Source organism: Phocoena phocoena, chromosome 12, assembly GCF_963924675.1.
Source record: "Phocoena phocoena chromosome 12, mPhoPho1.1, whole genome shotgun sequence".
Classification (NCBI taxonomy): domain Eukaryota; kingdom Metazoa; phylum Chordata; class Mammalia; order Artiodactyla; family Phocoenidae; genus Phocoena; species Phocoena phocoena.
Window position 1 is genome coordinate 1,436,413 of NC_089230.1, and position 23,235 is coordinate 1,459,647.

Genomic DNA, 23,235 nt, shown 5'->3' on the forward strand with positions numbered 1-23,235 from the left:
TGACTTTTTTATTCAATGTCAGAGATTTTTCTTGAAAAGAAAGGCCCAATGATCTCAGATCAAAAGAAAAATATTAATGTGTTTGCTGAGTTCTAAAAACACAAACTCCACAAATTTCTAAGAAAATATGAGAAAAATCCATCAGTGTAAACCAGTGCACTTCTGTTCAAGGGCTTCCCTGGTGGCGCAGTGGTTGAGTGTCCGCCTGCCGATGCAGGGGACACGGGTTCATACCCCGGTCCGGGAGGATCCCACATGCCACGGAGCGGCTGGGCCCGTGAGCCATGGCCGCTGAGCCTGCGTGTCCGGAGCCTGTGCTCCGCAACGAGAGAGCCCACAGCAGTGAGAGGCCCGCGTACCGAAAAAAAAAAAAAAAAAATGCAGCTTCACACTTGCCAAATTGATACTACGATACACCAGCCAATTTCAAAACCGGGAATAATTTAGAGCAAACGCGGATGAATATTCGTATTCCGCGCAGTGGAAGTGCCATTTCAATCTCCTTCTCCCGCTCTCACCTTCATAGCAGAAAGCTCTCGACCTGGGTGTGGTGCGGAATTGGCAGTGGTTGTGCCCTTGGGGACAGAGGGATGTAACAGCAGCACCTGCCCGGGGAGCCAGGACACCTGTTTCTGGTCCATCAGCACCAGGGTCCCCTCCCATTCACCGTGAACCCTTCCTGCCACGTGGTCCCGGGGCAGGCTAGGGGGTGTTAAATGCTGGACACACGGGGACAGGGTGGGGAAACGAGGCAATGTAAATCAACTGGAATGAAGGAGCCGCTCCTGTCTGAGGAGGGTCCGCTCCCGTTCAGAGCTCGGCTCCGGGAAAGGCTGCGTCTGTGGGAAAAGACGGTCTGCAGACCGGGAAGCCCTTCTCCGGGCAGCCCCAGCGTGGACCAGACTCAGATCACCCACAGGAGAGGGCTGAAAGCAGACGCTTCAGAGCTCCAACTCCCCCAAATCTACAGTGTCAGAGGTACCTGATGCCCAGTTATCTCAAACTATGTTGTACAACTAACAATGTCTCTTTAAAGTAACTTTAATATTTGCTACCCTTGGCAACCAAAGCACCAGATAACCTTGACCTCGAAGTTTACAGGTACCTTCGCATTATTTTTATTTTAATCCTTTTGATTTAAACTAAACTTGTTTTTAGGAAATAAGTTTTGTTTTTACCTACTTCTTCCTTATCACATTTTTTAAAGATTTTTTTTTGATGTGGGCCATTTTTAAAGTCTTTTATTGAATTTGTTACAATATTGTTTCTGGCCTATGCCTTGGTTTTTTGGCCATGAGGCATGTGGGACCCCAGCTCCCAAACCAGGGATGGAACCTGCACCCCCTGCATTGGAAGGCGAAGTCCCAACCACTGGAACGCCAGGGAAGTCCCGTCCCTTATCACACTTCTTGTGTCACAAATTTATGGTATGAAACTTCTTCAGTGAGGTGTGAGAATCCCAACCAAGGGAATTATCCAGAAAAAAATTAGGCTGGATCCAAACACAAATAAGCTAACAGTGACATCACCAAAAGGCCACCTGCGCTTGATTCCAATTTACCGTCCCTGTGCAAAAGCAACCCACCATGGACTCTGCAGAGCTCGAAGTGGGAGGCTTGGGAGAGCGACCTCAACTGTGGGACACAGAGGCCTCTGGTGTCAATGTCCACCCAGACAGATGGACGGCCTCTGGCCTCTGTCCAATGAACCCACCACAGACGCCCACGGAGACTATGGCCAACACAGAGGCTTAATATGGCGGCTTCCTCATCGTCCTCCGACAGAGCGTTTGACGGGAATTATCCTCCTAAAGGACACTTGATGGGGGTTCTCTAAAGGAACAGGGCACCAAAGAGGATGGTAAAACTCAAACTTTACTGCCACCTCCACAGCACCTGTTCTCACAAGCTAAGTCAGCACAGGCCATTGTTTCTAGAAGGTTCTCTAAAAGGTAGATCACCTGATACTTGAATTCATTCTTAGGTCACTTCTCATTTCTCAGCACAGATACCCGAGGTGTGTAACAACAATCAAGGCATAAAGTTACATCCAAACTTCTCTCCGAGGGACGTGTGTAGGGCACACAAATCAGACACACGTGGGAGGTGAGTGCTGGGCTGCCCTGATGCCTGTGGGCAGAGTGTCCCGCGGGGCGTCAGTGGGAGCGGCGCCCGCGTCCAAGGACCGGCAAAACTCTGTCTTTGTCACGTAGAGCAGTGGCTCCAACCTGTTCACTTAGGATGTGTCGCATTACGAAAGGAAGAGCAAATTACTCGAAACCTGGCAGATTGTTGGCGCTAATGGCTAAACACTGCAGAACACTGCCTCAAGGGTGTTTTAGCCCGTGTGGCTTTTTTTCCTAGATAATAAGACTAAGAAGGTTAAATCTTTTCTGAAATTGACTCTATCTGTGCTTGAAACATCAGCGTGTTTTGCTGAGTCAAACCCTTCACTAACGCAGGAAGCATTTCAATGTTTCGCTCTAAGCGGTGCTTGTTAACTCCAAATCTGCTTCTTAGATCGGGAAAATTGAAAATTACAAGTGTGAAATCAGCACCCCCCCAAAAAAAATCACTGAAAACGGCACAGGTGCTATTACACACTCCCCACAGGCTGAAAGGTGAAATGAGAAGGAGTTGGAAGAACCAATAAAAAAAAAAAACTGGTGAGAATAATCTTAAGAGACTTTGGAAACATTCTGTGAAACCCTTGGATAAATTTGTGTCACGGTGTCATAAAACATTCTAAGAAAAGAGAGCATTCAACAAGAAAAAAAAATGACTCAGAAATGACTCTTCTCGCTACATGCTCTCAACATAAACCCTTGACATTTTACGGAGAAAACCTTAGCCAGATGAAAATAAAGCGCATGGGTGTACGCTTCAGTGACTGATTCTTGAACAAATGATCGAAAGCAACTTACCTTTGCAGTTTCCACGGTAAGCAATCTCTAGCCGGGGGTCTTTGCACTTGGCGCGCTGGAATTCACAGCGAGACAGGAAGGTCCTCCCGTCCGAGGCGCAGAGGGGTTTCTGGGTGGGACCCCCACAGTCCAAGCTGCAGTCCTTGTCCTTGTCTTGGTCGACTCTCAAAAACTTGGAGGAGCAAAGAAAAAAGAAGCCAGACATCTCAAAGAGTGTTCGATGGAAAGCATAAGGCTATCTGAGGCCACTTAGTGCCAGGGGATGTCCCAGGCACACGGTGGGAAGCTCTGAAAACTCCGACCTCCATCTGTTTCACACATCTGGATAACTGGTAACTTCTCTGCTCGGCATTTGGTGGCTGAACCCCTGAAGGCTCCACCGCTGGCCTGGGACGCCGTCCAGGTCTGCACGGGGGTGCACATGTTCTGCGCACCTTTAATAATCTGAATAGCAATGTTTTTCTTTGAGTTTGTGAATTCAGTGCCTGGTTGACTCCTGCATTCACCAGGTTTTGCCATCACCTTGGAAGTCGTGGGCATCAGAAGTGTCCTGCCGGCCTGGAACCGGGGGACAGTCTCTCCCTGTTGGACAGTTCCACACAATCTCACCTCCGTCCCAGGACCCAGGGCTGCTGGGGTGGTGTGAGCACGGAGCCCCTGCCCCAGGGTCCCCTCCGTGCAGTCCCCGTTGACCGTTCTGGGGTCCCCATCCTCTGACGGCCCGGACACAGGGCTTCAGAGCTCGCAGCATCTCCCAGTGGGGCTTAGATCCGGCCACCTGCTCCCACACCTGCCCTCCTTGGACCGCTGATGGCGCACCCTGCTCACCCCCCGGGCTTCCGAACCCCCCGTGCGTCCCACCCTCTGTCCTGTGTAGGCCTCCTCAACCCAGATGAAGCAACAAACACGAAGATGAATTCAATAAAGCTTCAAGCTCTGGGAAGTGGAGCCATCACGAGCCTTTGGTCGCTGGAATGTCACCTGCCCTTCACAGGTGTTCGCTCTGATTTATGGAGCCCTAGTGATTTATTAAAGGAAAGAGAGAAAACCCCGAGCTGTGGTTACTACTCAATACTCCACAGCAGTGTGTAGAGCCCTGGCCTCTGTGTATATCTGAACAGGTTTATTTGGTATGTTTGCCCCGGTAATATTTACAGGGGCAGAGACAGCTCTACTCACAGCAACCCCTCCCCTGTCCCAGTCTGAGCTGGAGGAAGAGAGGGAATGGACTTTAGCAAAATTGCAGGGACCTCATCAACTTGTTCCCTCATCAGTAAGAGACAGAAAGGACATTCTCAAACTCAGGGTGCTTCGCTCCTTAAAAAGATACCCACCCTCTCCCCTTGCGTCTCTGAGTGTCCTAGCTGGCGATGTGTAAAGACCTACCGAAGCTGAAGCTGAGATGAAGCTACAGGGGGAGGAAGGCCCCATGGGGGGACAGCTGTCCAGGGAGCCACATCGCTCCCGGGGTCCAGGCGGGGTCCTCACAGCCCCACCTGGGGTCCTGGGGAGTGCACTGTGGCAGGGAGGGTGTGAGGGACAATCCCTCGGCGTGTTTGGTTGGGAGCTGAGGTCCCTGGCCATTTTCCGGATTTCTGGAGAAAGGCTCCAGCCAGGAGGCAGGTCATGGGCGCCTGGAGGGGGACGGTTCTTTGTTCAGTGGGGCCCCGGGACACAGGAGAGACATTCTGCAGGCTCTCATTTTTCCTAAGAAGTTCACTTGCTAAAATGATCTGTGCTTATTTTAACTAAGAGGCAAGTGAAAACGGATCATTACCTTTCCAAGATTTTGCAACAACAACAAAAGTGTTCTTTTACTAAAAATGGGTAAAGCAAGGCCATAAGCACATTTGATTGAATTCTGTCATTGAGGGGTTTCAACCCCTTGTTTCTCTTTCCCCGAAACTGATTCATGAGGATCAACTCTCCAGCCACGATGGCACACCCCAGGCAGCGGCAGCTCCCAGGAGACAGGAGCGCCCAGAGGACCGCACCTGAGGAACTCCATCCGCGCGAAACACTGCTCCTCTTACAAAGTCACTGCCTCACCTCATTCCTCTCCTCACGAGCATTTGAGTTTTCGTAGACTTGTTCTTGTGACTCGCAGCTGGCCTGGAACAGAGCGGTTTTGTGCAAGAGAAAGAAAGACAGAGAGACAGAGGCCACCAGGGGAGAAACTTGACCGGGAAACATCTCGGGACCTTCGCAGGCCCAGTGCACACAGAGGCCCGCCCAGAAGCAGCTCCCTTCTACTTTAGATGACAACCTGAAATAACCTAAATCCTGCTAATTTTTGTGCTTAAGAGGTGGTCTATTTGTATTTCCTGAAACCCCAAGTGAGGAAACACGGACGACTTAGGGAAAGACGTTGTAATTATCGTTTTCTCTGAATGTAGAGAGGCAGAGCCTCTATTTTTTATTTTTTTAAAAAGCTGAGCATTCAGGCGCTTGCAATTTGACCATAATTCTCAATAATTTAATGATGTAGAACAAACAACGGAACTGGTCCTTCTCAGAAATGAGGGAATTCACACTTTCTGCATGTTTCTCCCCCTCCCCGTTTTTAACAGCAATTTAATTCCAGGGGAGACAGTGTACAGAGGAAAATGAGCTTTTAAGGGAGCTGGATTCTTCGCTAAACAAAGCCCTGGAGGGAAAATAAAATAGTCCTATTTTAAAGAATTTAGCGTTCGCTAAAGAACTTGGTTGAGGGTCTTCAAACTAGTTCAGATAAAAGGCACTTTGGCAAATTTAGAAGGAAATCAATTACACCTTGAACAGCACTATTAAAACAACGACCTCAGGGTCCCAGGGCCCCGTCTCCTTTGCTTTCACGAAGCAGGGCTGTCTGCACAGGTGCCTTGCGGGGGAGGGGCAGAAGGAAGCTAAGGGGGTGCGCGGTGCGGTGCCTGCCTGGAGGTCATGCGGCTCCTGCAGTGGAAACAGTAGGTCAAGTGCAAACGGATTAAAGATGTGATCCGTCTTCTGCTTAATAAATGCATGGGTTTAAGCCAGAGGAAAAGCCGGAACAAAATGAAAACATGTAAGAAACGGGTTAAAACACTCTTAATACGGATGAATTTCCTCACTGTGATATGGATATCTGATTAGAATATGGGATAACACATGGTATGGGTTAACATTAAGAAAAACATTTCTGAATTACATAATCCGGCAGCTGTAAGATTCCCCAAAGCAAGAACCTTCTAAATAATGAGCCACCGGGAAATGAATGTAGCTTCCAAGTAAGTGTGTTAGTGTGACACGAGGACGAGGCTCATACACTGGGGGTGAGATGGGTTAGAACCGCGAGGGCCTCTGGGGCATGGGTGAGTCGGGGGGGTTTGAGAAAGTGATCTTGTACCACGGGGAGAAGGTGGGGACACCGGGGACACGGTTATAAACACACCTGCTAAAGGGCAACTTCTCCACTTTAGAGGCGAAGCTTTCGCAGATTTCAGGAAAGAGTTCCCTACTTTCTAGTGGAACAGAGAACCCGAACCTATGACACAAACACGGAGATGGTGTTTTAGAGCCTCCAGCCTGAAGCTGAGACGTTTAGGTGAAACACAGCTGCTGCCCCGAGTTCTCCCCCAGAGACACAGCCACTCATTCATTCACTCATTCCCTCACTCATCAATCCATTCACTCATTCATTCGTTTGCTGGAACTAACAAAAGCCAATCGTGCGTGTTTTACAAACGCTCTCCTGCAGTATTTTCATTGTCTGCCTCTTTTTCACGCTCTTTAAGGACGTTGTATTTCTAAGGTAGATCAAAAGTCAGGTCCAGCTTGAACTGGACTTGTTCAGTAAGTGTTGAGGGACAGCCCTCTGCCGGGCTTTTTCCTGGACTCCAGGAGGGGCGTGGGGTAGGGTTCAAAGGCGGTCCTGTCCTCACAGAGCTTAAGTTCCAGAGGCCAGCGAACACAGCACCACAAAGCATCACGACGGCATCTAGGCCAACGAATAACCATCGCGTGGTGCAGTGGGAAAGCCCAGAAATGAGACGGGATGTGGCCTGGAATCCCAGGGCACAGGTCACCAGAAGCAAATCAGGAACAGCGACGTCATGCAGGTCTGCTGTGGGGTCAGTCTGGCGACTGGCCTACAGACCAACGAGCTGGGAGGCACCCTGAGGACCGGGGCGGCTCAGGGGTGCCAGGGGTCCGGGTAGCTGGTCCCCTTCCTGCCGCCAGAACGCTCCCAACCCCGTGTTCCCCTTGTTACACACGGATGAAACCAGCGGACAGAGTCTTACAGAAAGCAACCCACTCAGTACGGTTCTCCAACCCTCTGTAATTAACTCGGCCCAATTGCAGCGTTCATGGTGCTAACTGTAAACCAGTGAAAACTGGATTCTGCCACTGCTCGATGCTACTCAGGACGTTTAGCAAACCGTCAAAATCACAAGAGTGTGGTGTCGACTCGGTCTGTTTGTCTGTAAAACGGGAGCAATAATATTTTCTCTGCCGACTTTGAGGTAGCTGTGAGAATAACTAAAATAACGGGGTTTACACTGTGGAGAACAGGATGAAGACAAGCGCGGGTGGGAAGGGCGTCTGTCCCCCAAGGGAGCTGCCTCCTTTCCAAGGCAGGCGTGGCACCAGGAGGATCGGACCCCAACAGAGACGGTGGGATCGGCTCTCTCTTAGGTGCCTGTCCCCACCCCTGCTCTCCCGACTTGAAAAACAAGCCAGCAACGTGAAGTGAAGACAACAGACTGTGGGCCTGCAAAGGGGGCTCTGTCGTAGCAAGTTTAAGACCCTGAGTGAAATAACGCAGTGAGGTAGCAACGTAGTGATAACGTGTGTCAGCATCATCACTTTGGGCCTCTTTGTGCCTTTTCGTTGTATTTATGGGGCATCTGTAGGAATTTAAAAACCAAGGGCAAACTATTGGGATGAATTGGTTTAGGTTTTATGACTAGATGAAAGCTATAAACCCAATAAAGAGACAGAGAGTGGCCAACAGTCTGTGCTGGAAAATGCCAGTGTGTGTGGAAGGTGGGCTGCACTGCAGGGCTCAGCGGTCAAAGAAATGGCCTTGACTTTGGAGACGGGCAGCTGCCTGTGTGCCTGGGACGGTTGTCCTTTTAGCCCAATAGTCCTTGGCTTCTTCATTTGTGAAACGGAGGTGGTAACACTGTTGCCTGTTCCATCAACATTATTGGGAAAGTGAAATGAAATAGTGCAGGAGAGCATGCTTGGAGAAGGCATGCAGATGTCACTTGAAATAAGCCCTCCCAAGCAGGTATTCAAACACAGGGCGAATTCGCTCTGGTAAACCTTTACGCGGTCATAAAGGTTTCAAGTCCACGGTAGGAGCATTAAGTGACCCTCCCATTTATGGTCATTTTCAAAACGAAACTTCGGAGCATGAAGTAGAAAGGGAGCTCAGTTAGGTGGTCAGGACAAAGAAGCAGGTTTTGCAGGAAGATGCACAGAGCGAGGGAGGTGGGCTCCACACGCAGGGTCCACGGGAAGGGGGAGCTCGTGCCTGGAGAGGGGGCCCGGCAGACGGGCCACAGCAAAGGCTGCAGGGACCCCACGGAGGACCGGACACAGGAGAGTCGTCCACCGCGTGTAGGGCACGAAGACAGCCCTCCCAGGACTGAGAAAACCCAGAGAAATGCAGCGCCAACAGCCAGACAGGGAGTGACCCCCCGGGGCACACAGGCCATTGCGACTGTTTTCTTTATCTCTGGGCTGCCTTCGCACTTTGTTTGAGTGGACACAAGGCTTTTTATAAGTGTTTTCACGGAGTCCTTGCTCGCTTCGGGTCCCAGACCCAGCCTCTCTCTGGTGCTCTGGCCTCCTCCGGTCACCGTTCGCACGGCGGGCTTTGGTTCCTGGTCCCACAACCAGGGGCAGATGCTCGGCCGTACCTCCTGCTCTGCAAACCTCGTCTCTTTCCCCCAAACCTTTCTTTTTTATTTACTTTCCTTCCCTGTCTCCACATCAATATTAATTTCGATGATGAAAGCAGAGATTTTTTCTTCTTGTCAGTACATCTTGGAGATAATTCATGAAACTCCTGGGTTTTGATTGCTCCAGGCTTAAGTTCATCGGAGAGTCAGTAGGAACTTTGTTATTCTAAAATTCTTCTTAGTAAAATATCACGTGGATAGTGCCACCTTAGTGCAAGAATTATCTTTGATCCTCACTTGAAAATTACATGACGACATTCCACCGTTACTTTTATGGTTCGGAGGTGATTCGTCTGCAGAAAGTGGATTCTACAAATGCCTTAAAACCTCTGCAGTGGAGCTGAACCTCTGCTCACACAAGCCACGCCAGTTGTTCTGAAGGTGTCACCACCCTTTCGATGACTTGAAGATGTGTAAGGAAGGCTCACAGGACTTTGGGCAGGCACTATCTTCATGAATCTACCTACAATTAAGCGCCCGTTCTCACCCAGGACCCCAAAAGAACCAAGGAATAGGCAAAATGGATGTTTAACAGCTACATGCCTTTCTCAGGCTACAACTCTGTGAGACAACGCACGTTTGGGATATGGGAGAACATTACAGTGGACCCTTGACCGATCGCGTTGGAACACCTGGGACCACAACTCTTTCAGGGTAGAGAGGGCGTGTGCTCGTCCACGAGGCCTCGCGCCCCATCACCGCGTCTGGTCTACAGTTGGTGCTCGATACATGTTCATTGTCTGAGGAGCTGTCATGACATGACCAGGTGGGACGGCTATGGAGCTACCAGGGCACGTGGCAGGGAAAAGAAGATGTTTGAACTAATAGGCCTAGGGATTCGGGACTAGTAAACAGCAGAGGCCACGACAGACATTGAAACTTTAGGACAGACACCGAAACCCTGGCACTCTCACTCTAAGTGTGTTGGGAGGAGACACACCTGCCCGACAACCTGAAAGGCCCGTCCCCCATCGCCACCCCCTGCACGGGCGCCGCTCTCGTGTGTGATTCAAACACCCCCAGCCTGAAGCACCCAGAGATCACACAGACGCCCTGTCTGTGTCTAAAAACAAAAGCGTAAATCAACCAGGAAAATAAGTATCAAGCTCGTGTCTGACTCCATTTTCCAAAGCCTCCACTCTACACACTGCAGTTGGCCACGTCACCTTCGGCTGGGGGTCAGCCCCAGGGTCCCTAGTCTCCACCCCAGATACGGTGCCTGGTACATCTGTGCACACGGACAGGGCGTGGGGATGCCTGGGGCCCTACCGTGCTCTGCGCACCAGCCCTCGGAGAGGGGCCTGCAGGTGGCATCGCTGACACGTGGCCGGATGACAGGGAGAGAGAGGCAGAAAAGCTGGCACCTCCGTGTGTCCGGACGTGGCCAACACTTTGTGTTCTGTCACGACACATCGCTCATAAATCCCCTGACAGCCTCCCCGTCTCTGGAGCAGTGAAACGCACGGCACGCGGCCCCCAGCCCCTCCCTGCTATCCTTCCCTTGGAAGATCAACGTGCTCCTTGATGAGGTGACGTTTCCAAAGGCATTCAGCCAGGGTGTCTTTTTTAAGGTTCCTTCTCATTTCAAAGCATTTAGAGCAAATTACACTAAAGTACATGTTAGAGAATATTAAAGAGACCTGCAAAGCAGGGGCAATTCATCCGAAAGCAGGGACACCAGATAGTTTGCTTCTCAGCCAAACCTCAGGAGACGATGAGCTACAGGGTGGAATCGTTTCCACTGAGGACAGAACGAAAGGAGTAAAGTGGGAACCAGAAGGACAAACCCCGCTGGAAACAACAGGTGAAAATGTCGCAGTGAGACGGTCTCGTCTGCTGGCCAAGCAGGTAGAGAGAAACTGCTCCCTGGGCGAGGAACCGGGACGCACCACCCAGTCTCCAGCGCGCTCACGCCATTTCCACACTTTAAAAGTGAGAATGAACACATCGCATAAGGCCAGGGGCCTCTGATCTCCCAATAGAGACCAGGCAGAGTTCAGCTCCAAGTCTACATCCAAGCTCTGATGAGACCTGCAGAGCATCCGAAACATCGTCTGCATCCCTAACCACACCCCTGTGGTCGTGATCTTGCCCTTTCTGGGGTGAAACGCACACCCAAGCATGGTGTCGAAAGCAAGGATGTTTAGCTGCAGACCGGGGTCATGAGAATCAGGACGGTCACTGGTCTGGTTCCTGCAGGGCTTCCCCGCGGGTCCAAGCACAAAGCAGGTTCCTAACAAGGGTCTGCTGAGTGAAGGAGCAGAAGGGAATGAGCCCCGAGAGCCCTCTGTATCCGGAGGCTGGACTACCTCACCGTCCACCACTGAGGGACGCGCACGCTCCGTGCTGGGCCAGGCAGAGAGGGGTCCCCAGGGAACGAGGAGGCACAGAGAAGACCCTCCCTCCCGCATGTGCACCTCCACCCGTCCACACAGCCACAGCCCCAAGGAGAAAGAAACCCACGGCAGGAAGTCTGACTCCCTTTCTCTGTGGAGATAAGAGCCGGATGCCTTTGGTCCACACGCCCTGGGGGCAAGGGCAGAGGATGCCCCTTTAGCATGGTGTGTCGTCAGGGCACCGATAAAGACACCGAGGGTCCCAGAGGACACCAGCCCCGCTGCCTCATTTGACCAAAGAAGAGATGGAGGCTCGCAGTGGAGCTCACCCAGCTCGTCCAGGACAAACTAAAACCAAGTCCAGGACTTTGGGCCCGGGTCCCTGCTGTTCACTCCAATCACGCACGGCTGTGAACACGACCCGGGGGTCAGGGCTGCGTCTTCCTGCCCCAGGGCACCCACTTCAAAGGCTTCAACCTGCACCCATGCACAGGACCCAGTTTTGAAAAGCAGCCTTGGAAAGACGCGCGGAAGAGGGGCTGGAGGGGGTGCCGTGGGCACGCCCCCCCTTCTGCCCTCTCGTCTCTTTTGCAGGTTTCCACCTTCTCCGGGCCTGCGGGTGATTCACGTCAGCTTCTGCACAAGTGGAAAATGGCCTATTCCCCCATCACCTCGGTTCACACGTTACAACAGATTCTTCACATTTTTAAGAGTCCCTGTTTATGTTAAGAGATAGCCAAGGCATGGGGCCGTCAAGGGGAATTCTCTTCCCAGGTTTCTGAAATGGCCCATCTGACTCTCCCGGTGCTGGCACATCACTGCTCCAAGCTGTCATCGTCACTGAAGTGCAGGAGCACGGTCTCGGAGACTGGCAGGAACAGGCTGCAGGCGCTCCTGGGGTCCATCACCCGACGCCCTCGGCGGGTGTCTGCATCGCCCTCTCCCAGGTGCTGACGCGGGGGGGACAGCTCTCCACCCTCATCTGTGTGCGCCACCCAGACACAAGGTATTTCGCTGGTTAGGACTCGAAGTCCAGCGTCAGGTAGCTCACAACTTGCCCTACATGCAGTTCAACCCGAACCTTGGAACGTGGGGCACCGTCCACGCGGAGGCCACCAGTCACGCACAGCTGCTGGCCCTGAAATTAATTCAAGTGAAAAGAAATTTAAAATGCAGCTGCTAGGCCGCACTGGCTGCACGCAGGTTCTCGGCACGCGCTGGAGCCCGGCGCCGGGCAGTGTATGCACACGCCAGTCATCACCGGCGGCTCTTAGACGCTGCTCTGGAAGCAACGAGGAAGGGTAGTTCACTTCCTAAACCCCGACTTTTAAATGACCAGTTGCAAAAAGACAAGTCAATGTCCATTGGAGGCTGCAGTATTAATGAGGCAAATACAAAATGCGGAGAAAAGAATCGTTTTTTTGAAAAAGTCATCCTGGAATTCACACCTTTAATTAGAGAGGAAAGATAAACACTTTAAGGACAGGAGGAGGAGAAACTTGGAGGGAAGAGAGAGGACTTTGAGGGACCTGAGAGGTATAAGAAGATGGTGATAAAGAGCGGTGGGGAGCGGGGGGCCGGCAGTCGGGGGGTGGGGATGTGTGACCCTCACACAGGCCTGAGCTCCCCTCCCCCTGGGGGGACAAATTATTGCCCAGCAAAAGCCCAGACTGGGGAGGGGGTGACGGAGGGGGCAGGGGGAGAGGAAGGGTGACGTCAGAGGGGCCCTGTCCTCGGGGACGCTGACCCCTGCCATGAAGAATGGGTGCGGGGAGGCGGGGGTGATGTAGGGGCTCAAGGGGGAAGAGACCACCCTCTGTCCCAGGAGGCCCCTCGGCCTTTTCCAAACTGGTGTTCCCGACGGCCACCTTAGCCCATCACAAATGTCTGCACCGCTCTCCACGAGGTGCTCAAAGCATCCCATGCTTTCCAGAGAATTAAACGTTCCCAGGAGACAGGATGACAAACGGGCGGTTTTCAGAGGAGAACTCAGAGCCCTGGGAGGGACCCCAGCCATGCGCCTAGGGTCAGGTGAAGATGGCCCGGAAGGGCGAGGCCACCAGCAGATGCCAGACAGAGAAAAGGGCCTGGCTGCTTCCCCGAGGCCACTGCAGCCAAGGTCGCAGCCATGGCCTCCCATCCGGGGAGGGGAACCCGCGGAAAGAGGGGGCCAGGAAAACAGGCGGCAGTGCCGGTCCTTCCCTTCACTGCAGCATCCTGGATCCCGGGGTCTATTCAGAGCAACAGAAATCCCTCCCTGCCTGACGGGAGCCTGTGTCACACACGCAGGCCCGGCTCACACACACACACACACACACACACGCTGGCTGCTGATTTGGGGGTCCCGGAACCAGTGCCCCCATTCTGGCGGGGCTGACCCCTCTCCTCCACGCATGCCGGCTCTGTCCCGGGAAGGGCTGCTCCAGCCTGGAGCTCCACCGCCTTTGGGGGAAAGAATCAGCGAACATCAGTGTCAGGAAGCTACATTTGTCCATTTAAGTCTTCCCCGGGAAAATCTGCTGAGCTCTGAACAGAACACGTCAGAGGCACTGCTAATCTCCGGTGTACTCATAGGTTTTCCCATCTTTCTGACAGTGAGGACGTGTTCACTGACCAAAAGGACTCAGATGGGTTCTCTGACCCTCGCAAAGTGCTTCAAGGAAAATCCAGAGAAATGTTCTCTAGGTGTTCAATTCAGAAAAAGAGTAGAGGGAAGCAATGAAGAGACCTACCCACTATTTTTATGTATTTCTAAGTGAATTAGCATTCTGTACTCCTAAAATCTCCTAATTAGAACGAGAGACGGGATTACCCTGGTGCCTTACTCCCTGCTGTCCGGCTGCCCGGTTCCAGACCCTGGACTTGACCGTTTCACGAAGAATAAATACACTCAGAACGCTGAAGTGGAAAAGCTACTCTTAATAACATCTGGTAAAACGATTGAACAAACTCGCCAAGATTTCAACCAACATGACTGGAATAAACTCAAACCAAGAAAACAATGAGGTTTATAATGGAAACAGAAACAAAACTTTAATTTAGGATTGTTCCGAAGGCATGAGAATGATTCCACACTCGTGAACTTACTGAGTCCACGGCTGTTGACACGCAAACTTCCAGAAAGTGGCGACTGCACAGCATCCAATTCCTTCAGGAGTTCTCGTCAGGAAACACAGAGGGGCAAGAACCAGCGCAAACAGCAGCAGCACAAAGACAGCTTAAAACCAGAAGACATGTCTGATGAAAGCTGAAATAGATTTCCTTAGCTGCCGTTTAACCAGAAAAAGGAAACTAGGATTTATGTATTTTTTTGAAATTTGATATTAATATATCAAACTATTATCAGTTTAAATTGTAACACTATTACAGGACCAAATCTTATCATAATGGGGTCCATGCTACAGACACCTTGGCCTTTATATTTTCAATGCCATTTTCTGAACAGGACTTTTCCTTTGGTTCTGGAAACCTGTCGCTTTCAAGTTTGTACACCATTCACCAAACATTTCCCTCCATCACTGTGCAAAGCTACACCACTTCCTGCACAAGGTAAGATTATGAAGTAAAGGGAACTGGATTTTTAACAAATCTGTACCAATAAGGATGAAAGTTCAAGCCCGTTGTCCTTCAAAGAGGTCACTTCTGAGCACATCCAAATCTCCCACTGGTTTAGTTTTTGTTCAAATCTGTGAAGTCTTCCTTCAAAACTACCTTCACGCAAAGTTATGAAGGACTCAGGAAGATTTCATGCCGAAACACAGAGAATTTTCTCCTAAATAATCTCACTGGAAACTAACAAGCCCTCAACAAGCAAATCAAGAAACGTCCCCTCACTGTGCAGGTGGCGACACTGAACCAGAGAAAGATGGTGCCTTTAGGACACTGTTTTGTGCAGGGAGGAGGGAAGGCCAGAACACACGGGTGCCTCTTGCACTGGCCACGTTTTGTCCTACGAGACAGCGTTATCCCTCAAAGTGTCACTGACCCCACAGCCTCCACGGTCACCTCGTAACCAAGACAGGAGTTCATTTAGAGAAACCAACTTTGCCGTTTGGTAACGTCATCCCACACTGCGGTTACAATGAAACGTGTAACTGATGCCCAGGCTTGCACTTCGGCCATGTGGTTTCATCCCTATCAGTGGCCTGTGTCACGGGCTTGACAACCCAGAAGGGGGAACATGCCAGGTTCGGATTAACCACATTTGATGGGCCAGTCGCTGGAGAACCTGACCACTGGCGCCGCTGCTGGTCATGGGGACGAGGGTCTCCCTTGACGCCTCTGATAGTTCTTGCCTCTAAAATAGAAGGTGAACTAAAGGGGATGCAGAGTAGGGAAAATGAAAGTCTTGTGAATTAAAAATAAACATCACGCATGCACGCGCGCGTGCGGGTGCGTGCGTGTGTGTGTGTGTGTGTGTGTGTGTGTGTACCTTTAAGAGGATTGGCTCCAGGCCAAGAGTATTCTCACGTGAATGGCAGATTGAAGCTTTCATTTTAAGTACAGTTGAGTTTTTCAGGTTAGATAGGGAAGGCTCCTTATTTTTGCCTCTGCAAGCAATGTTCTCTTCAAATACGACCTGTCATTTTTCACGTGCAAGTAAAAAAATGGGGGAGACATTATTTTGTTTAAATAAATTCACTGGTAATTCCAGAAGCAAATTCAAAACTAATTAAAATTCAAAGAGATTGATTAATTAAAAGGTATTCAATAAATTAGAAGACTCGCTTCTAAAGTGAGGAAATTAGGTTCATCAAAGAAAGAGAACTGAGGGAGGGTGAGTGGGTGGCCCTAAGATGGTTAAAAGCAGTGTCTCAATTTCCTAACAAAATAAAATCACAATTAAGTCAATGCAAAGAGCTCTTCTGCATCTATGTCCATCTGATAAGATTAAAACATTCCCGCAGCTCATATGTGCAGATAGTTTAATGCAAGTACAGAATTAATGTTTAGGTTTAAGTTTTCATTAAGCATTTTATTGTTATTAGTAATGATAACGTTGGTCTTTAGATAGTCACTTGGAGCTCGGCCTGACTCTGGTGGAAGTCGTCCGTGAGTGTTTTAGGGTTAACTGACCTTGTTTTGAAAGACAGGTGCTGTGGACGATGTCATCACAAGACTCTAAACCAAAGGAGCCTCCACCTTCCAGAACCTTCTCAGACTGTCCGGGTCTCAGGAGCATCCTTTCCCAGTTCTCGCCCTTTACTCTCACCCCACCCTTCAAACATTCTGGAAATAACTTCTCTACATTATCTGAGCACCCATCACTTCACGTGCACAAGTTCACTTGTGATTTTAATAAAGTCGATCTTCTGTTCAGCGTCGTCTGTCTCTGGCCTCTTTGGAATCCAGACTCATCCAGCTTCAACTGGACTCAGATGAAAAGCCCTGCATTACGCAGAAACACAATAAGGATGGCCTGATAGGAGAAGTAGATGCGATGAATTGGGCCAACCCACTGTAAATTATACACGATGATCCAGAAATAGGTCCTGTTGTCAGGGGTCAACTGCCCAGAATTACACGGGGTCACCCTTCGTAAGGGAAGGCATGTTCCCCGCTCTAAGTGGCCCGTGAACATGCTCAAGCCGAGGCAGCAGGCTCCCCACCACGTCCCACCTACTTAGTCTGAGCAGGGAGTTCAAATCCCAAATGCAGCCTCCACCCAGACCCTGCTGCCACGGTCACAGTGAAGCCGTGGCCACGACACATGGCACTGAGAACCGTGGACGTGGGGTGAAGTGAGGCAGGACCAGCCCTGTACAGCCTGGCATCCATGTTTACCGACCTGCAGTCTCAAAGCTCTCCCGGGCCAGTGCCTGGTTACCCAGGTGACAGTTTTCCCTAATTCAAAGCTGATTTCAGCTTTTATAAAATGGGGGCTTGCATCGAGTGATTTCTCGGGTTCCATCAAGTTCACCAGAGTGCCCCCCCATGAACCGTAGGGGAGGTGGCATGAAGGAAGCTCTCTGCGGGGCATCAGCCCTGGAAAGGGGTCACCATCCACCCTGGAGCCCATCTCCTTCTGGTCCACAGCAGTTACCTCTATACTCGTTACCATGGCCTTTCAAAGGAAGCTCTCCTGGTTCCCGGCGCCACCCCCCAATATTTTTTACTCTAAAACAGAGTTTTACTGGGAGGGGCTGGGATGACTTGGTTGAGAACCTTATTTCCTCCCCCTAGAAGAACATTCAGAAAGCTAAGACTGTCGCCTCGGCAAGGCTGAGAGTTTGAAAGCTAAGGGAAGGAAGTACATTGTGTAGGTATTATTGTGGATTGAAAGGTGTCCCCCCCAAAAAATATGTTCAATCTGAACCCCTAGTACCTGTGAATATGACCTTGTTTGGAAACAAGGGTTTTGCACATAGAATCAACTTAAGATGAGATTATACTCAATGAGAGTGGACCTCAAACCCACTGACACTGTAGGTTGAATTGTGTTCCCCGGAAAATTTATACGTGAGATGCTAATTCCCATCCCCTGAAGATGCGACATTATTTGGAAATAAGGTCATTCCAGATGCAATTAGTTAAGTTAAATTGAGTCATGCTGAAGGAAGATGAATGAACCTTTAATCCAACATGACTGGTGTTATTATAAAATGGGGAAATTTGGACACAGACATGAGCACGGGGAGATGCCATATAAAGATGGATGCAGAGATGGGGTGATACATCTACAGGCCTGAGAAGATCAAAGATGCCAATAAACCACCAGAGCTGGAGGGAGACCTGGGTCAGATTCTCCCTCACAGCCACCGAAGGAACGAACCCTGCAGACACCTTGATCTCAGACTTCTCCATCGGCAGGAAAGGAAAAGTCAGAGACAAATGGCAATGAGTCTGCTACGCGTGGCAGAAATCAGTGAGCGGCTGAGGTGGAGAGAAGGGCAGGCGTGCCCAGGAGAGGGGACAGGATGCATCCAGGACAGAGACTGCTGCTCAGGGACAACGCTGATGCCACCTACAGTCTCCTCACAGCCCAGCACAAGCATGATGGCTCCTGCGGGGGGAGCGTGCCCACATGGCGGGGGGCAGCGGTGGCAGGGAGTTGTCTAAGGGCCCCATGCTCTGGCCGGCAGCGTCCTCTGACCTTCTCAGCCCCCAGCCCCAGCTGCCCACCTTCTATCTGCTCCTATGTGGTACAAAAAGGGTAAACCAAAAATGAATGAATGAATGAGTGACCTAAACAATAAAAAGACAAACACTCACTCTCCAGTACCTGCACCTCCCTGGCCTGGTCACGGCCACATCCAAAGCTGGTCAGGACCTCAGGGCACAGAGCCGCCCTGGACGAGGCCCTACACACACGGACGCGCCCTGCGGGGTGGTGGAATCAATGCCTTTGTTTATGCTTCTTTTCCAGGAAAGGCAGCTCTGTGTAGGCTGAGGTCTCACCCTGGACCTTGACTCTGTAATGAAATGTTACAAGCTGTGGATTTGGATGGCAGAGAGTTGGAACCAGGACTGTTTTTTTTGTAAAACAGTGTAGAACCACAATAGAATCTGAACGAATTCAATAGGGAACCAGATAGCTTTTCATGTATCAGCCTCCAAAACGCTGTTACTGATTCATGGTGAATCACGATGGGTTTGGATGCGCTCGCAGCCAATGCCGCTCTGGGGAAGGAAGCCACGGGCGCAACTCGGGGATGAGCTTGATAGAGAACAGCCCTTTAAGCCTGACAATATGCCAATCAAACTTTGATCTCGGCGACACTGCTCACTGCTAGTCTTTGAATAAGGAGCAAAGACACAGCGCAGTTCTTTTCCTTAAGTTGTCTTTTTTTTCCCCTCTCTTTTGCTCCATGGCACAGAGACTGGGGGACTGCAGGCCTCCCATCACGCAGAACACAAACAGAAGGTGACGGGGCGTAAAATCTATGAATCCTGTCCCACGCGGTTGAGGATCAAGACACCGGATGCTTGAGTTCTGCAATTCGGTTGGTTTCAGTGACTTTGGGAATGAAACCCTTTCACTCATTGGTTGAGTCCAGTCCACAGTGAGTGAGCCAGAAACGGCTGGACCAGAGTTGCCAAAACAATAGCACCCACAGGAAGAAGTAAGAAGATCAAGGGGAGGGGATAAATTAGGAGGTCGGGGTTAGCAGATACACACTACCATACGTAAAATAGATAATCAACAAGGACCTACTGTATAGCACAGGGAACTCTACTCAGTGTGCTGTAATAACCTCTAAGGGAAAAGAATCTAAAAAAGAACAGATATATGGGGCTTCCCTGGTGGCGCAGTGGTTGAGAGTCCACCTGCCGATGCGGGGGACGCGGGTTCGTGCCCCGGTCCGGGAAGATCCCACATGCCGCGGAGCGGCTGGACCCGTGAGCCGTGGCCACTGAGCCTGCGGGTCCGGAGGCTGTGCTCCGCAACGGGAGAGGCCACAGGAGGGAGAGGCCCGTGTACTGCAAGAAAAATAAATAATAATAATAGATATATGTGTATGTGTATGTGTATGTGTATGTGTATATATATATATACCTGAATCACTTTGCTGTACACCTAAAACTAACACAACATTGTAAATCAACTATACTTCAATTTAAAAGAAAAAGAAAGAACTACAGGCACATAGAGAAAGGGAGAAGTAAGAAGGTCAGTTATGATAACATCCGAGGCAGGAGCCGCCCAGAATAATCAGGGAGGAGCTTCCTCACTCTTGCCCCAACTGTCCACGTGTTCTGGGGCTCAGTCGTTGTGGGCCTCGGATTTCAGAATATTAGAAAATCATTCGATTATGTGGAGGACTCTTGAATTTGATGAAGAGTCACATTGCCTTTCGAACCTCATTGCTAATACACGGAAACCACGAGCACTTTTAATTTATTGGCTCTTCACCCTATGGAAGAGAGGTGTCTTAAAATGTAGTCTATAAATACATTTTAATACGTTTATAAATGATCAGCTATACATAATAGTATTGCCAGGACTTGCAAATATAAATCAAGTATTGTATCTTAAACTGCAAATTAATGGCAACACCTTTTATAAACCAGGGCTGCTCAAAACCAGGCACTGCACTTCCTCAGGTGCTCCTGACACCCGTCTCTGGGCTCAGATGGACAGAGACACGCTCAACATGGCAGCGCCTGAAACTCCAGTGGGGCGGGGTGTCGAGGAAAAGCTCTCTGCCTCAGGTGAAGCCCCTTCCCCGTCTGCCTTGCCAGTCGCAGCACTGGACTAGGAGACCCCATTCAGCACATGGCCCTCGTCCCTCCTTCAGAAACACTCATTTAAAACCACTTTCCCACCCGTCTCACGACGCCATGCTGGCCGCTTCTGCAAGGGAAGACCCTGCACTTCTTTGGGGACTCACTCAGACTCAGGCCACCCTAGCCACGGTCACGTCCCCAGCTACAATATCCTTTATCCCACACAACCCATCTCTCCAGCGCATCGGTACAACTGGTGCTCTGGCCTCTACCCTTGTCCCTGTGCTCCCAACTGGCCTGAACCCCGGAGGCCAGGAACTGCGGCGGGTGACTCTTGGACGTCACCCCTAACATCCGTCAATGGGTGTGCACGCGGCAGCTGTCGAGGGCCCCCCCCACTTTGCTTCACGGGTCTTACAGGCCATCAGAGGCACGGCAGACCTGAGATCCACTCAGCAAAGACTCACGCGTTCCCACGTGCTCAGTCATTCTGGGGGAGAAAATGGGAGAAGCTGGAGCAGTAACGCATGGTCACTGAGTCCCGAGAAGATCCACCTGGGGTGGGGCGCTTTGCAGAACACGCAATGCTGGAGACTTGTCGGGTAGCTCTGGTGTGTGTTCTGGGTTTCATTGGGAGTAGATCCCAAAAAGGCAAGTATATTTGGAGATAACTCTTTAGAACGACACAGGAAAGTACTTTCCCCGAGTTCCCTCCTAACACCTTCACTCACACACACACACGCACACACACACACACACACACACACACTTCCACCAGCTGCCACCCAACCTCAAACAGCCAGGACTCACAGACAATATGCAAAACCACTCTTCATCATCTCTTGTCCCATCATCTTTTTCCTTTCGGGCCTCGAGGTTTCACAGAAGAAAGCCCAAAGCTTCCAAACGTGCTTGTCCATTCTCGCAGCAGAAAAAGGAAGTTAGAAAAATACCAACTGGTCAAACTTTCCAGGGGAGAGAAACGGATGACTGGAAGTCCAGCTAAGCACATGTCTAATAATAAGGATCGTGTGACAAGCCCAAAGTATGCATTTCCAGGCTCCGCAAATTGAAAAGGTGACGAGCAGCGATTTGGAGGCTTGGCGGGGGAAGGGCAGGGTGGGCTGTGGTCGGTGATCTCAGAGGTGGTCACACATGTGCTTGAGGTTTGGCCATCGATCCGAGCGATTCCGTTTCGCCTTGGAGCTGGAGCATCCACAGGAAAGACGGTTCATCCAGGATCTGGGCTCATCTGCTCCTAGGCCACACGAGGATTTGAAAAGTGCAGAATCACAGGAAAATGAAACTGCCGAGCCTGGGGCCTTTAAAGTGAACCAACCTTAACTGAGACTCAAAAAGCATCTAATTTAATTCAACTTTGGTTAAAGGTCTGGAGTCATCAGTATTACTGCAAATAAAAGTCTATAATGAACATAGATTCTTAGATCAAAAACCGAGGGAAATAAAGTTGCTGATTCCGAACTTTCAGGAGTGCTTTTCTTCAGCAGTCCGTCCCATCGGTGCCAAATGTTCCGTCTCACAGAAACCCTGGCTAATTCTACGCTATGTATTAGAGGCCTTTACAGTCTTGAAGCCCAAGAATCCCACATCCAAAGTATATGTGATGAAAAACACCAGAAGAGCACGTAACTATGCACGCACAGTACTGCCCACTGCGATATTATTTTAATAGCAAAATAAATCGGAAGGAAAGGAAATACCCAACAATAGAGGTTTGGATAAACAAATTACTCTAAATCCATACAACAGAAATGTGTTAATCCATTAAAAATCATATAAAAGAGGTAGAACATTTTTTTAAACAAAATTATTTTAAATGAAAATGTAGAACACGATCCCACGTTTACATACACACACACATATACATATATACCCATATCCAGCACACACACACACACACACACACACACACACAGCCTAGATGAAAGATTGCAAAATGTCAGTACTGCAAAGTTGTATCACTGTTTAAGCTCTAGGCAACAGTATTACAGGAAACTGGTACTTTCCTCATGTGCTCTTTTATTTTCAAATTTCGATAGTGGACCTGAGCTACTTTTTTAAAAATCACGTTTTATGTATTTAAATTTTAACTTATAAAACACTTAAAACCTACTGAAAATGTATAACTATATGCCCATCACCCAAATAGACACGTCAATAGTAAAGAAAAAAAAAGAATGAATTATGAAAAACAACAGCAGCAAGTAAATACCCCAAACACCTAACAAGACACAGAAAAAGTGTTCTATGCCCCTCGGACAAGCTTAGATGTCACCTTCTCGTCTAACGAGTGACTGATCACATATAACGAAAACCGGGGGTCGAATACAAATTTCCACCATGACTATCACCACCGTGTCTGTGTTGACTCCCCCAATTCTGAAATGTAGTCAAGACTCTCGTGTACTTCCAGCTGCCCTCTGCACAGTTTAGGACAGCTAAAAACAAAATAAAACAGTTTGGATCAGAAATACTTAAATTCCTGGACTTTCCACCTGTGTGTCTTGCATCCATAAAACTGAAACAACAATCCCTTCTCCAGGGCACTGGTAGGAGGTTTAAGGACACCAAACCTGTGAAGGGTCAATGGGCACGGTCACTCAGCAGACAACGGTCATCACATCCTGACACCTCAAGGTCACCCTGTCCCAAACCTCCCCTCCTCCCACCTGTCCACCTGGTCAAGGGCCCCAGCCCCACCATGGATGACCTCTACGTGCCTGGAGGGACCAACGCCCCGACCCCTTCACCCCACCCTCTCCAAGCCCATCCCCTCTCTCTCCTGCCTGCGCCTCACCCCTCCGGTCGGTACAGGCAGACTTTGGTTTACCGTACCGTGTGGATGCTGCGATTTTGATAA

The 23,235-nt window shown here is 50.1% G+C and overlaps 1 protein-coding gene across 2 annotated transcripts in view; it reads right to left on the reverse strand.

Moving 5' to 3' along the window:
- Positions 1 to 23,235, reverse strand: part of SMOC2 (SPARC related modular calcium binding 2) — a 153,597-nt gene that overhangs the window by 104,296 nt on the left and 26,066 nt on the right. For both annotated transcript variants that reach the window (XM_065888721.1, XM_065888720.1), the window contains exon 2: positions 2,924 to 3,095. In XM_065888721.1, coding sequence (XP_065744793.1) covers positions 2,924 to 3,095 — 172 coding nt within the window. The remainder of the gene's footprint in view (positions 1 to 2,923; positions 3,096 to 23,235) is intronic.